Raw genomic sequence first — 16061 nt, forward strand, 5'->3', positions numbered from 1 at the left:
GGCGGGGTGTGGTAATTCTTAAGTCTTAAGCCTCCTGTATCAGATTCTGTTTCTTCAGACATACTCAAGATGCTTGACAATATCTCTTTCCACAACGGTAGGAGCTTTGCATCAGCACAATGTTCGAGTCAGAATGTCTTAAACTATTCTCAATAAAATATGATGGAAATCCAGATGCAATATACAGCTGCCTCTACTGGAGAGGGAGAAAGCACACTATGTAAAGTCAAACAGCAGGTTTGCTCAATAACATGGATAATTTTTTTGAGTGAAGTCCAGAATGTGTCAAATCTTGAAAATGTAAATAAGTAGAATATTTATGAGTTGTTACTCAGTAAAACTACGGGGTTGGTTCCCTTTAGATTTAAGGTGATTTAAAAACCCAATTTAAAAAAATGTCTTCACACATTCTTTCACATTTGAATTATCAAGAAAGGCAAATACAGAACAAGCCCATCGTGGTATTCAGTGCTGAAACGCAATCTTTCAACAAACAATAAACCTGCTTCGGAGCCTGAACCGCTCCCTGTCGCTGAATCAAATCATCATGTAGCAGCTCGCTCAATCTTATTTAGAAATCAGTTTAACTTCCACAAACCAAACCTGCAAATAGTGATGTATTTATAGTTACTGTACAAACTGTTACTGCTGTGGTGACTCATTCTTTTGTTTCCGCATGCTAACGAGGATCAAAATGTCCAGATCAAACTCCATCTCACTGGTTGCTGTTTTATTTTTTTTTATAAACGCATTGATTCATGGTAACTTAACAAATGAAGCAAAGACTTCAATGGAAGTTATTTTAATGATATGTACATTATCCCAAACAGAAATATTTTAGTGAGTCAACCAAAAGTTGAAGAGCAGGTGGGATAGAGAGTGAAAACCTTATAAAACACATTCAACATCGTCCCATATCACCCATTTGCTTTTGTGCAAAGCTCCCAGCAGATGGACCAACAGGCTGCCACATTTCACACACAGATTTTGTTTTGCTTAGAGATAACTAAGAAAAGAACAAAATTAGGTAGCATTTCATTTCCAATAGCATTAGCCCCAATTACTTATTTTTTGGCACAGCCGGCAGCAGACAGACACACAGATGGGATGTCCGCAGTCAGTCTGGCCTCACAGCTTTGCCTCTGCACCATTCAGTGGAGTATACAAGTAGGCAGCGTCGTCCTCTTCGTAGATGATGGTCACAGTCTCCCCAGCATCTGACACTGCTGCACTAGTCTGAATGTAAGCCTGAGGGAAGAGGGGACGACAACATCAAACAAATTTAATAACTTCAGTGAGATATTGTAAGACTACAGCTATGAATCTGAAGTTAATTCAAATAAATACCCTCTCAAGCAGCTGTAGACGCTCTTCGTTCAGCAGGTTGTTTTGTCTCAGCTGACTGACGGTGTTTTCCAGTCCTAAAAGTTTCTCCAGGTGTCGGCGGTGTCGCTGCTGCAGCACTTTCACCTTTTTCTGCAGCTCAACCACAATTGCCTCCAGCTGCTCCTTGCTCAAGCTGTTCTTGTGGTAGCTGTTCATGTGACAAAAAATGGACAGAGACTGTAAAAATTGTAAAACAGTAAGAGAATAAATCAAAGTGACTACTAAAACAAGAGTCAGTCCTCACCAGTGTTCCTCCAGCTGGCGATCTTGCTGCTCCATGTCGTCCTCGTCGGACTTGCTGTCATCTCCGTCTTCCCCCTCTGTGTCCAGTCTTTCCACAGTGAGGACCAGTGATGTGGGGGAAGGAGCCACATGTTTGGACACTATGGGTACAGTGGATGTGATGGGCTTGGAGCTGAGAGCAGATGACAGCACTGTGTCTGGGGAGAAGTTGAACTGAGTAGAAGTTTCACTGGGGAAAACATTTGGTATCGTCTCAAAGTAGGCAATAACTTGAGTTTCATGGCCTCCGTTGACATCTAGCAACTCCTTTGTGGTGAAAGTCACATCTCCAACTCCATTAGAAGCCTCAGCCTCTTCTGTGCAGCTGAGAGTGGAGTTGTTTATGACCAGCCTGTGGCCCTGACTTAAAATGGCAGCAGTGATTCCATTCATAAGCTCATCTTGTCCTTCACCTGCAGGGCATTCAGACATCACCACCACTTCTGTGTTCTCTCCACTGTTACTTAGATCACCTACTGTCTGGAACAAAGTTAAAGGGAAGTTTATCCCCGTTTCGTCTGCTGCTGATGCCAGTGTTTCCAGGTCCGTCTGGAGAGAACAGTCAGATTGTCCAACATCATTTGACTCCACCATGCTGGTTTCTGCCTGTTGCAATGGGTCGACAGCGATCTCATACAGGTGGACGGTGTGCAACGTATTCTGCATCTCTAGGGCTGTGGTCCTGTTATCCGACACCGTTATGCTTTGATTACTGTTGGCTCGAAGACGCTTTGGCTTCTTCTCACTGTGATCCGTGGCTTTCCGTTTCTAGACAGAAAGAGGAGTGTGTGTTTATCAAATGAAACGTGACAAGCTGACAGGGTTTATAGTTTAACTTAGAGCACCTGCAATGTTGCAAATCTAAAACTTTTAAAATGACAACAAGGTAAGCCTTTGTAAATTGCAAGTAATCCATTCATACATGTGCAGATGTTTCTGTATTAGCACCAAGTATATTTTTTAAATATGTTTTATTGTATCCCATACATAAATGCCACAACAATTCAGTTACATTTGAAATACAAAAATTATCATGACTACCCTCATGAATAAGCTTTATGATCCCTTCACAGCAGGTGATTTCCTGCTAAAACATATCACCAAGACTTATTGCTGAAATGTACTCGAAATGCTTTGAACTGCTGAGTCTCACAATTAACTGAACAGGAAAAAGTAAGCTCACATTAATAAACTGCAGTACTTCCAGACTTCAACTTCCAAAAAGTCCTGACAAGATCTGGTGTTCACACTTGCATTTTTTCAAGATTTTAGCCTTCAGGTAAAGTAATGGCAGCATAATAACTTCCAATTAGTGCACATCCCTAAAATGCCACTCTAAGTGTGTGATAGGTGTCTTTAGTTCTACCTCAGCCTCTTGGAAGAGTGTGGGCACAGCATCGCTATCCAGGTAACGGATTCCCCATCGCACCTTGAAACATGAAGGTGCAAAATGTTCGTGGCAAATGTACTGGTGTCGAGAGGGAGTCCAGTTCTCACGTCCCATGTTCCTCAGCCACTGCTGCAGTCGGACCGGGTCCTGCAGAGGGAACCTGGAATACAGTAAAGATTACAGACGTTAGAGCCTACTCATACTTCTGCCTTTCAAGTGAAATACGATCAAATTAAAGACGCTACTGGAAAACTGTTGCCTAAAAGAGAATTTACATTGCTCTCCTTTAGGTGATTTGACAGCAGAGTCAGCACCTATAAATATAAAGAACTCCCTCCCTAAGATAAAAATCAGAGCGTCACATATGATGCAATCAGATCACTGATTTGGATGCTGTGGACTCATCATATTTTGGCTTGGGCAATAACTCTCTGTACAGAGTCACGTTATCCAGCTCTGGCAGTTTCTGACGCTGCAGATAGTGGTGCTGTTGTGTGCACTTACATTTATATACAGTTGGAAGGTTTGTCTAATATTTTGTGTGAGGTAGAGACAATACTAAACCCTTTTCAGATAAGGGATACAGCTGGTTCAATCAATCTGTTAAAGTGACATGATTTTACAACACAGTAAAATTCAGCCTGCGTGTAATAATAATTGAGCTGCTACTTTACAAACAGTAAAATAAAAACATCCTGACTGCTGTCACAGAGCTCAGGACTGAACCTGAAGGCAACACCAAGTAACAAATGATTTAACTGTGGTTAAACATCAACAGTACACAGTGTGAATTGCTCTTAGATGTTGATCCATCCTGTCTAAATGTGGGGATCATCTATAAATGTAAGTAATAGATTAAGTTATTTCTCTGTACCACACAACTCTCTCTTTGGAAATGCTAATATGAATCCTGCTGCTGTCTGATGCTACAGGTACTTGATACATTTAGAGGAAAGACTCCTACAAAAAAAAGAACTTGAGATTCTATTAACATTCTGTCAAACCTGGATTACATTCATTGATGAGTATCATGAATGTGTTACAGACTGTTTTTTCATCGCAGTAAAATTGTACATTTGTAGACATTTCAGTTTGCATTAGGCAAAGTTTTTGGACCAATACTGGTGCTGAAATAAGGGAAAGCCTTCATCAGATTGCTTCACATGACTGGAAGTAGGCTAACTGTGGTCTGGTTCAGTTCAGACTTGTGCAGTGTTGAAAGTAATATGGGAATATCACTAGGTCTAACCTAATCAGATTGATGTTGCAACATTAACGAAAAAGTTAGGTGCTCATTAAGACATATTCTCCACATATTCAGATTAATGAAGAAGACTGTATACCTTAAAGAGGTTTAAAATAAACTTTTTGAAATTATATTGGCAGCAAAACACTGAGTGCTGTTGTATCACCGCAGTTGTTCTTACAGAGGATCAGCTCCAATATTAAGGTGACATCATCGTTACAGTCTGTCTTCCTGTTGATCAATATACTACAGCACCCATAATAAAAGCGAACTGCACATTTTCTCAATTTACAACGTTAAATCTACCTTAAAAGCGGGTTTAAATGTCGGGGCCACTCAGTCGAAATAAAGACTGAAACACAGCCACAAATCATGATTTTATCGAGACTGTCTCAAAGGTCAAAACAAGAAGAAACAAACAAAGCGAGGCAAAAACAAACATGCGGATATTTCTTAGATATAGTGATTAATTTCAGAGAGCAAACAGGTTGTAAAAGTGGACGTTGTGAAAGACTGACTCATCGAACAAGAAAAAGTTGCCTGAAGTTAGATGACGCGTCAATTACACATCTGAGCAGAGAATTTAGCTAGCGAGCGATCTGAGAGCGTTTCTTTAAAAAAAAAATCAGCAGCTTACTTGTAGAAACTTTTCCTGTCATTGCCATTTCCGGAATCATTCTTGCAGTTTGGGACTGAACAATATTTGGGCATCTCAGGCCGGAGTTGTCACCGCTGCCGTCTTCGTGTCCAGCTGGGTTCATAACAAGGTGAAACTCGTGCTGCCTGTGTGTGTTGTCAATTCGTGGCGCGTCGCTGACGAAGGATGATCAGCTGGAGAAAGTCGTGACGTCGAATGAGTGCGACTGTCAGGCGAACAGGAAGCAGATTCATCATTCTCTGAAAAACTGTACCGTTTATGAAACTTCAGTGATTTATCTGTAGTAGAGAATGAAATAAAGCAACGGACATCTTCTTGGGTGGAACCTGCAAATACTTCCAACGTGGCAAATTTCAAAAAAAAAAAAAAAAATCCTAGGACCTTCAGTAGAAAGCAACTGGACTTTTCTGTTAGATTCTTGAACAAGTTTTTCCTCCAATCCAAGAGGCTTCTTCAATTCTAAACTGAATAATAAAGGGTTAGGATGACGACAAAAGATGCACAGTTGCTTTCTACTACAGCTCCTAGGATTACCATGAACTGGATGACTGACAATCGAGGCCGATATTACAAAACAAGCTTATGCTTTTTGGTCCTTGGATACATTTTCACCTCTTATCCAAAGAGGCTTCGTTAGTTCTGACAGCTGAAGAGACCCAGGTACATATTGTCACCTCAAAATGACTTAAGTAGTTGCTCATTAACCACCCAAGGCTCACATGCTTTGGGGTGTGAAATAATGGTAACAGGGACTTTAATAAGTAGCGTGATAGACTACCTCCTGTTGCATTTGCAGTTTAACATACATGTCTTCTTTAACTCCTTTCTCAATGCAGTCTACCTTTGCCGTTTCTTCTCTTGAGTAGCTGGCTCCCCTGTGTGTGTCTTATCCGAAGAGTGAACCAGTTTTTGTGTGAGTTTTGCTGGTTCTGATGTGCACCAGGACGTTATGTTAGAAGAAAATCCTTACAAATTTCTCTCCAGCAACATAGCAGGTGACAGTGTGGGTCCACCTGTTCTTCTTTTCTTCAGTTTGGTGTTACTGTCCTCTGTGTCCACATTCAGGACATAGAACATGGATAGATGGAGAGGTGAGTTAAGCAAGCCACCTACATTAAACTGGGAAGCCACCTCTAAACAGAGGAAGAGTTCTAAGACATCACTAAGCAGGTGCTTCGTAACGGTCTTGATATCCCAGCCCTGAAAATTTCTCTACCATTAAACTTTTAGTCATCCTTCACCTGGCAGTTTAACAGCCTTTTATGACAACATATACCTGAGAGTCATCATCACATGGTAAGAAGTGAAGAAGCCTCGTGGGTGAGAGTTGTAATGCCTTTAAGAACCCAAAAAAAGTCCAGTCAACTCCTGCTGAAGCACTTAGCGTTATCGTGACCTGGAAGACAGAATGTGCACAGACAAGCGCAAACTTTGTTGACATGAATAAAAATACCAATTTGTTTCTAAAATCACTGGACTGGCTTTTTTTATTCAATAATTTTCTCCAAACATTACACAGAATCTTTAAATGATACAGTATATATACATACACATTAGTGTATTTATCTAAAAAGTTGAGGGCCATTGGACAATGTAGCTGTGCGTTTCAAGACAGGATTGCATTTTGGACATTTGTGTATTGAAGAAATCCACACACGGGGTTAATAAGTCACCAGTAATCTAACATGTATTGGGAACTAGAGTGCCATCAGTGTTTGTTTTACACCAAAGCTACTGTGGAGAGTAGACTGTGCGGGAGCTGCCGGGTGAGTGGCACAATGACGATCAAGGATGAAAACATGGACAGCAGCCGTATCCTCCCCAACAGGAAGCAGTGCAGCAGTGCAAAATAAATGTTACCAGCTACATGACTGAACCAGCTAAACACACCACTAATGGCAAACAGCACCTTTAAGAGTGTACCCAGAGATAATCGATCTCTCTTTTTTTGGAGTGGGATCATATACGTGATCAAATTTTGTATTCCTGGAAAATAAAAAAGTAAACTGTTATACTGTAGGGTATTTTGAGAAACACTGATAGACATGCTGCACTTGAACCAGTTTACAAAGCTCTAAACTGTGTATGCAGGCCAACGGTACAATGCTAGGTTTCAGAGTCAGATGCTCCTTGCAAAAACTGAACAATCATTTTCAATACAGATCTTTGGTACATACCAGATATTTGATGCCATCTGCTAAGTATATCAAATATTTAAAAACCAAGCAGCTTGAAAGAGACTCATCTGAAATTCTCAGCGTTGGTTTCCTCACCCAGTGATGGAATACATGAGCAGGCAAATGGACAATGGAAATGGAGATTTTCCAGTTTTAACCAATAACGTAAAGAACATATCCACTTCTGGACTGGGCTGGTCTAAGTGATCTCTTCCCATCTGAACTACACCACGTATTTTCTGCGTAAAACTAGCGGAAGTTTGTTGGGGAGAGGGATCCCTTAGGCTAAGCATGAACGAGAGCATGTCCAAGCACTGGAGGGAATGAGGTGGCAGGGATGGTTCAGGTCCGATGGGAGGTCATCAGTGTCACAGACAGATTAGCGTGGCCTCTACATCATCCCCAACTGCATTAGCGTGTTGGCATACGCCATGGGCTTGACATTCGGATGAGGCTGTAAAAGCAGAATGTGAAGAAGATACACATTAGATGCAGCCACAGCAAGTTTGTTAATAATTGTTGGTAAACTGGATTAAAAAAAAAGAGGAGAAATGTTCAACTTCTTTTGTAGCTTCAACTACAACATTATCCACACAATTTCAGCTGCTGCTGGTTGAAGTACACAAAGAATCTCAACACACTGGCACAGAAACCCCCTGGTACCTAGCCTGAATGTATTTCTTTGCCATTGTAAAGCACCTTGAATTGCTTTGTGTATGAATTGTGCTTTACAAATAAACTTGCCTTGCCTAGCCTTGTGGTGGTGTAATTGCAGAAAGACATAGACACAACAGTGGAAATACAAATGCTGACAATGCAGGACACTTACATAAGCTACAGCATAGTGTCCTTATAAATTTAACACAGGAGCATAAATCAAGCTTGAGGTCTAGTAGATGTCACAGCAACATTGTGCGTAGGACTAACCACATATTCAGAATCTGCACAATTTAGCTCTTAAGTAAATCATTATCAAAACCAGTGCACACAAAGACAAATATAAGACCTGTCTTAGAATATTATAAAGTTAGCACCTGATAATAGTAACAGATTTCTGGTAAAAATCACAAACTAGAATACAAAATACTCACCACAGCAGTGAACTGGTGAAATTCTGGCTTGAGGTCTGATCCCCTGAGGTGGATATATGCTCCTTTGTTTCCCATCTGATCACTGGGGAGGACAGAGGATGCAGAACATGCACAGGTTGGAATGCTCAGCCTCGGTAACAGCTGACTTGACTCTTTGCGATAAACAGTATGATTACGTACCAGTAGTTGGGTGCTGAGAACACGGTGATGCACTTCCCTGAGTGAGTGACCTCGTAGCCCTCAGCTTTAACCTCATGACTACGCACGATGTAGTCCAGCTTGTTCTGTTCCAGGAAGCGCTCTGTCACATCTGGCCCAAACTGGCAACTCACTCCTCGCTTGCTGATCGACCGGCCATTCTGCATGAGAAAGAGAGACAGAGAAGAGGACAAAATAATGAACAATCCAAACAGATAAACTCGTCGACAATGTGATGGAAATACATTTACTGCATTCTAAAAAGATTGGAACTGACCTGAGGCTGTGGATCTGACCAGAGAAGGTCACACATGGGACCTGTGAAAGAGCGGCAGAGGATGTTAAAATCTGTTCTAGAAGTGTTTTCGGACTGAGTTTTACATAGATGGTGAATTTGGAGCCTGACCCTACCTGAGTCAGGAGGCTGTCTATTCCTATCAATCTTCCTGAGATCCTCCAGTGTGACACCATCTTCACTGAACAGCCCTCCGTGCATTACCTGAGAAGGAGAAACATATCAGATCTGTGAGTGCAAAAGTACAAAACATGCAGCCACTGTGAAAAGAAGATCCTTAACAACAGCAGGCATCCTTACACACGATCTTATCAACACAAAGCATCTTCACAACACAAAACCTCTTTGCAGGTTGCAAGTGGCTACAGAGTTTTGGTATCAACCAGTAGGGCTAGATGGAAAAAAGAGAAAGATTTTCATAAGAATTAGCTTATTTAATTCTAAATCAATTTTAAAAATGGAACACTTCTTGTAATATATTTACTTTGAAATTTTGTTGATGGAACACAGAAAGTTAGTATTAATCACCAGACTACAATGCAGCACCCAAACTGTGTACAACAAGCAGATACCATAATGTAGCTCTTTTTTTTTTTTTTAAAAAAAGCAAAAAAAAAAAAAAAGGTGTTTGAGCAAATTTTGGATTTAATGACCTAATAATTACCGTACCCTTCCCTATTACTGACAGACAAATGGAGCACATGGTGCAGCAGAAACAGCCAAAATATATATATTTTTTAAATTATTATTATTATTTATTTTTTAACAGAATTAAAAATAGTTTAAAAGTGCACTGCCTTTAATGCTGGGAAAGCTTACCAGCACTTTGCTGTTGATACACTGTGCGAGAGGCAGCCACTGGAAGACCTCGCTGAAAAGCTGAAACATCTGGCCCGTGTACTTGGCTTTGACCTCTCCTTCGAATCCATACATCTGGTTCATGTTGTCCGTCTCATGGTTACCTGCAGGTATGAAGCTTGTTATTGTGTATTGTACAATCCCGTTTAAACACATAAACAACAAAGTATGTAGTTCATAAGTAGAAACAAGACGAAACGTGAAAACAATAATGACCAAAAAAGAAAATGGCATTCTGTGTTGACCTTTAAAGTTTCGACAACAGACATATACTTAGCGTGACACATTAAAGGACATGGTCTGGCAGTAAAGCGCACACACCGTGCGAGTGCCCTCACCTCGAAGCACGTGGAAGTTGTTGGGGTAGAGCAGCTTGAAGCCAAAAAGGGTAAGAATGACCTCAACGGAGAAAGAGCCACGATCCACAAAGTCACCATTGAACAGCTGAATTCTGTGGTTAAGCACTATGACGCACAAGGTCGGGATATGAGGCATTTGGCTGCTTCATTTCAAAAACAAAATAGTACAAACCAGGACTGCACTAAACAGAAATTTAAAATGTGATGTGTGTCTGTCCTTTTTAAAAAAAAGGATACGTAAGGGTTGGTCTCTGAGGGTAAGCCGTTCAGCTTGAAGATGTTGAGGAGATCGTAGTACTGCCCGTGGGTGTCACCACAAATAGTTATTTTTTCTGTCTGTGGCAAAAAGAAAGACAACATTTTAAGTCCAATTCCCTCTGTAATAGGCAGACCATTGTTGTTTGTGAACTGATGTGACTTTTACTTGACATTACTAGTGGTTATCTGCAAAACACTCACCTCTTTTAACTCGATTTCAACAAGACTTGGTAGTTTGGATAGAACTTCTTTAACTTGCACCAAAATCTGAAAGAGCACAATAAAGTTAAATTACAGGCACAGGAAGTTCCCTTCAGTGAGTGTAGTATGTTTGACAGAATAAACATGATTACCTGGTAAGCACACTTTCTGTGCAGTTTGTTCTGGTCTTTGAACCAATCCATCATCTCTTTCATGAACTTCAATGTGACCTTCCCATCTTCAAGTTTGGGGCCTACGTAGTCGTCCTCGATCGCTGCAATGCAAGGTCATCTTGATTTCAGTGAAGAAAATCAAAGGGCTCACACCAGCGCATATTGTTATCTTTAGCTACTTTCAATGCGATACTGAGCTTTGATCAATCACTGCAAATTTGATTATAGCACATTATACACTACAGACATAACATGTTTAGATAGATAGACAGACAGATAGATGTCAAATGATCAACAAACAATCATAGAGGAAACTTACTCATGTTTTCAATGTCCAGTGAGTCAACAACAGATTTTTTGTCTCATCACTGGCGATGGCTCTCTCAAAAGCCTTCTGCTTCACAATCTTGTTACACTCCTGATACTTCATCTTTGCATCCTTGTCATTTGGTCGGACCCTTACTACCTATCATCATAGCAGGGAAATGATATGAAAAGAAACACAGTGGTTAATCATTAACTGCCACTGAGCCAGACATAGAGGCAGTGACTCAGTGTAGCTGCAGCAAACAGGAGGTAAATGGTAATACAAGTGCATTAGGGTCAAATTTCTTAATTATGGTATGCAAAGGGTTTCTGGTGGACAAAGAATACTTGGTTCTGTGAATGGACCACATATAAACTATCCAGTCACACAAAGTTCTTCCATATGCATTTCAGATTTCTATAAATACATATAATTCTAGCTATAACCTTTCATACTTTGTCAGGATTAACTACCCTTTTGTTTTGTCACAACACAATTGGTCAGTTTGCTGACTAACGCTGAGCTTTAGAAGTTCTTGCTTCCACAGTCCCAGTAACAAAAGAGAACAGCCCAAACAACAATTGACACTAAATTAGGTGTAGTTTGAGTGCCTTCACTTCTGTCTAATTGGCATCATGACTGGATTAAAGGATAATTCCTATTTCAGGGTGTTAGGGCAACACTAAGAACCTAACTCATGGTGACATATAAACAGATGGAACTGTAGAGCTCTTTCTTTTGAGAAAACCAGCAGAAACAATAAGTTATACTGTAAAATTTGCTAATGTCCTGTATGTTCTAGGTGCAGACCACATGGCAGCTGACAGTCAATGATGCTACATTTCTTACCGTCTCGTAGTCCTTAAGTGCAGCTTTAAACTTGCCCAGTGCCATGTTGGAGGTGGCACGGCGGTAATACCCCTTTATGTAGTTTTTGTCTATCTCCAGGGCCTTCGTCGCATCCGCCAGGGCATAACCATAGCACTCTGTGCGTAGGTATGCCAGGCTTCGATTGCTGTAGTAGATGGCATTGGATGGATTGAGCTCCAAAGCCTCTGAGTAGTACTTGATAGCATTTTCATAGTCTTTCTCTGAAAAACAAATGTCACATCTTCACTGGTTAAACACTGCTTGTGATTTTATACCACAGTTGAACAATAATGCTGTGACAATTAATTGATTAGTATGCTAATTTCAGTTAAGTAATCTATGTTTCATTATGTACATAATAAGAAGTCAATACAGCAATATTGTGTATATGATTATTACTGGTTTTAGTTACTATTTAGGGACAGTATGGGTAAGTGATAAAGTGTCTGGAAGGGGTTGGTGATACAGACATTGTAGATTTCAGTCAGCTAGTACAGGAAAAAAACTGTATCAATAAATCCATAAAAACATTTCCGCTTTATCACAACAATAAAAATCCAAGATGACATTTAGTCTCAAACTACACATTATTTCAGATCCAGGCAACACACAGACACGTACAACTTATGTGCATGGACAACTGTTCACACTTTGCTCTAGGAAATAGAGAATGGAAGTTATGAGAACCCTTTAATCCCATTAGTGAGCATTCTATAAGGAGACAGCCACTATTCACTCAGCTGTGTAGCCTTTCATATGCAATAATGCTGACAGCACAAATGCTTAGAGGCCTACATTATTGCCATGATACATGCTATTCTTATTCCCATACTATATATGATAGAGATTCTTGGAGACATTCACTGAAAAAACAGTGTTGTATACTCTATAAAGCACAATTGGAGACCTTTCATGGATTAAGAAACCATTAACAAATGAATGAAAGCAGCTAGCATAGATTGCACAAATCTCAGAGTTTGAAATGAATTTAAATGCTTACTTCTGCACATGAGTGTTTGATCTGCAAATTAGTGAAAAATAAAACGCTGTTTATAAACAGGCCATGGCCTTTACAAGAAGACAACAAACTAAGTCAGGTTTTGCAATTTCTATGATATTTTCCGATAAGTAAACAACACTACCTGCCACAATTTACTACTTTAACATGACAATCTCTACCAGAATGAAGAAATACATTTATTGAGACAGAAAATTGCACTGCAACTGCTTGGAATAAATATCAAAATATATTTTAAGCAGCGTATCTCAGAAAAAGCACAATCCTGCCAATCCTACAACAGACAGCCTTTCCTTTGCACCTGGTATGACTCATGACAGTGTCAACCCTGGTAATGATGTAGTTTCCAATTGACTAGTCTTTATCAGATCTATGAGACAGATGCGTAGGCGTGTAAAATATATTTTGATGACTGTGTCTCCATATTTCAACAACATCTCAGCACTTTTTTTCCACATAAAAAGTCATGCTGTGATGTTAATCTTCATCTGCAAAACAACTGCTATGTGGCCTCATAAATCTTGTTCTGACTGTGCAATCGGAAAACTTGAATAACTCGAGCTAGAGCAAACTGTGGTATTACTGATAAACAAGGTAACGCTTAGTTAGAACTTATTGCTGCTATACTAGGAGGCTACACTTGTTTTACTACCAAAAATCAGCAAAATTCAAATAATTCAGCACAACAATATCATCAAAACACCATCTCTGGTTTTAAGCAATAATAAAAGATTAAATGGTACTAATTACCCAGCTTTTCGCTCAACTGGAAGTCTATTTCTGCTAAAAGGGAGTTCTTTCTTTCCACTGTGCCAAATGTGCTTGCTCACAGGGAATCTTTGGATTCATAGGGGTTTCCATGTATAATTTACAAGGGCGTTCAATGTTATTATTAAATTAGTTAGGTCATTTGGTAGACTTGGTAATATTATATTACTTACTCTTAACTGCCAGGTAAATTTCTATTTTATATCACTTTGTCGGGGACTGTAATATCTAAATTATTAAGATAAAATCACACTATAAATAATACTGTATGGTCTCAAAATTAATATTTGAACTTCTTGGCTTAAATTCGCAGCGCCAATCTTATTTCTCTACTGGAAAGCACTTTGGCTTATATTGCTGTTGCTTTAAACGTGCTATAAACACCGAAACGTGTTACACTCAACTGTAAGAGACAAGCGCTAATGCTGACCACACCAACACTTTAACGATTTATTCGTGTTTACGTTGTTTTGAACAGGCATCTGCACAGTCACCTCTATTACTGCGGCCTGACGCACGCGTATTGTCACCGGCAGTTAAAACACCAGTTGAACTCTATAACACCGGGCCTCTAAAAATCCCAAAACTACTGGGAGATTTGAGTTTGCTTGAAAACATTACATCAGTAAAAACTATTTTCTCACGAAGAACTGGCAACCAAATCACAGAGGAGCACAAGCAGAGAACTGCTGTTATAAGTTGCGGAGGCTCTGACTAGCCGCTGCTGCTCACTCACACCCGCCGGCTAACAGAATATTCTAGGAGTTGTAACTGATTCTCCCTTAAAACGACACGATAACCCCCTACAAAGACAAATATAATCAGTTGAGTCGCTGCGTAACACAACACATGGCCACACATTTAAAAACCCACATAAAGTGCCAAATCTAAACAAGCGGGCCATGTACAAGGCACGAGTGACGGCATGGGTTATCACCGATGATGCTGAGAGTGCGGCTAGCTAGCAGCAGGCAGCTAGCGACTGTCTCAGTTCAGTGCTGCAGTTCAATGAATGGGCTTTACAGTTAGCATGCCGTCTGAACGATGTTAGCTTAGCTCAATGATTGCCACCGGATCCGGTTGAAGTAAACGGCGATGCAATCATATCGCCTCTGTAATTAACGGTCGCAACGTTGTCTGTTATTAACTGCTGAAAAAAGCCATTGACTTGACAGGTCTTCCAAATTACCTTTGAAGTACTTATTCGCCTTCTCCTTGAGTAGCTCCGCATCATTACCTCCTTCCGCCATCTTCTTCTCACTGCCGTTTTCCGATACGTGCGCCATTGACTGAATTGTCGCAAAGGTCGCAAAGTCTGTTTTTGCTCAAACTGTCATTTGTGATTTTTGAAGTTAGGCTGAAAAGATAAAGTTCTTATTCCTGGATGAACATGACCACAGTTGTTATCAGGGATAATTATTGGACTCTTAGGTGATGTAAAAGTGATGTATCGTTTGAAAATACATATATACCGCAGAAATAATAAATAAAAACCTCGCTGCAAACACAGGACATGAAACTACAGAATTTTCTCGAGTTTTTTACAGTTCATAAGCCAAATGAAACTGTGGTAATTACTGAATGTACCAGTGGTGAAATTTTGGTTAAGTGGAACACACATGTTTTGGGGAGGGTTTCCATAATGACTGCAGGTGTGTTTTGTGTTAGCCTGTCAATTTGTCTTTGGTGTCACATTAGTTTAAATAGATGTAAAGTGTGTGTGTGTAGATAAGTTACAACAATAGCATTTCAACATAAAGAATGAATAATATTTTCATTTCAGTTCTTTTAGTTTGTTAACCAGCAGGGGTCAGTGCATACATTCACTGAAATAACCATGACATACCTATAAAACTGAGCAGCATGACTGGTTGGGTTTGTAGGTACCTATTAAAATGCTGATAGAGCGAACTATTTTCATATGAGGTTAACCAGAAAAAAATAAGATAATGAGTCATGTGTCATTACCAGATCATTAGTTAAAGATTAGCTAAATGACTCACATTTTACTGTCTGGAATTGTTCCTTTAAATACACAACCTGTCAACACATATGTACGTCACTGAGCGGCAAAAAATTCCCTTGAAATAAAACTTTGGCTCATGTCGCAAAAAAGTAGTTTCAGTCACAAGTCTTTTTGTTTGTCATCCAGGTGCCCTTAGGCCAAGGATGTTGGAGTGGAAGCTTTTTGCGTCACTGTTGTTCTCCAGCAACAACAGATGCAGCACTGAGGGGACACGGCACAGGTGCACATCGCCACAACTTTACTCACTCACACATGGCATCTGACCCACCCCGGCCCCACGTAGCTTATTTGTGAAAACAGCACGCAACCTTAAGCAGAAACACATCCAAGCTGAAGCAATTTTCCATTGCGAGAGACTCTATAATGCCTGGAGTGAGATCCAGTGCTGTGGGTCAGTGGAGTCAGGAGAGGGACATTTGTCTTGAGTACCAAAACGTCAGCCCTTTCAGATATAGGTTTGTGGTTTGGAGTATTTGGGATTTGGTTGGTTAGGGTTAGAA

The 16061-nt window shown here is 40.1% G+C and overlaps 2 protein-coding genes across 2 annotated transcripts; both read right to left on the bottom strand.

The window, feature by feature from the left end:
* Window positions 1–786: 786 nt before the first annotated feature.
* LOC110957930 (THAP domain-containing protein 5-like) lies at window positions 787–5134 on the bottom strand. The gene is made up of 5 exons (XM_022204172.2): window positions 4942–5134; window positions 3035–3218; window positions 1631–2436; window positions 1348–1534; window positions 787–1248 (listed from the first exon to the last, which is right to left on the bottom strand). Exons 1-5 carry the CDS (start codon window positions 5013–5015, stop codon window positions 1129–1131), a joined length of 1371 nt encoding a protein of 456 aa, XP_022059864.1. The 5' UTR covers window positions 5016–5134; the 3' UTR covers window positions 787–1128.
* Window positions 5135–6431: 1297 nt separating this feature from the next.
* On the bottom strand, window positions 6432–14834 carry ppp5c (protein phosphatase 5, catalytic subunit). The gene is given in 14 exon segments (XM_022204171.2): window positions 6432–7593; window positions 8231–8312; window positions 8411–8589; window positions 8706–8746; window positions 8840–8927; window positions 9543–9685; window positions 9920–10025; window positions 10178–10276; window positions 10400–10465; window positions 10552–10673; window positions 10892–10933; window positions 10936–11038; window positions 11729–11970; window positions 14725–14834. Coding segments are annotated over 14 exon segments (1473 nt in total). The 5' UTR covers window positions 14822–14834; the 3' UTR covers window positions 6432–7530.
* Between the last annotated feature and the right edge of the window lie 1227 nt (window positions 14835–16061).

Source organism: Acanthochromis polyacanthus, chromosome 13 (assembly GCF_021347895.1).
Source record: "Acanthochromis polyacanthus isolate Apoly-LR-REF ecotype Palm Island chromosome 13, KAUST_Apoly_ChrSc, whole genome shotgun sequence".
NCBI lineage: Eukaryota > Metazoa > Chordata > Actinopteri > Pomacentridae > Acanthochromis > Acanthochromis polyacanthus.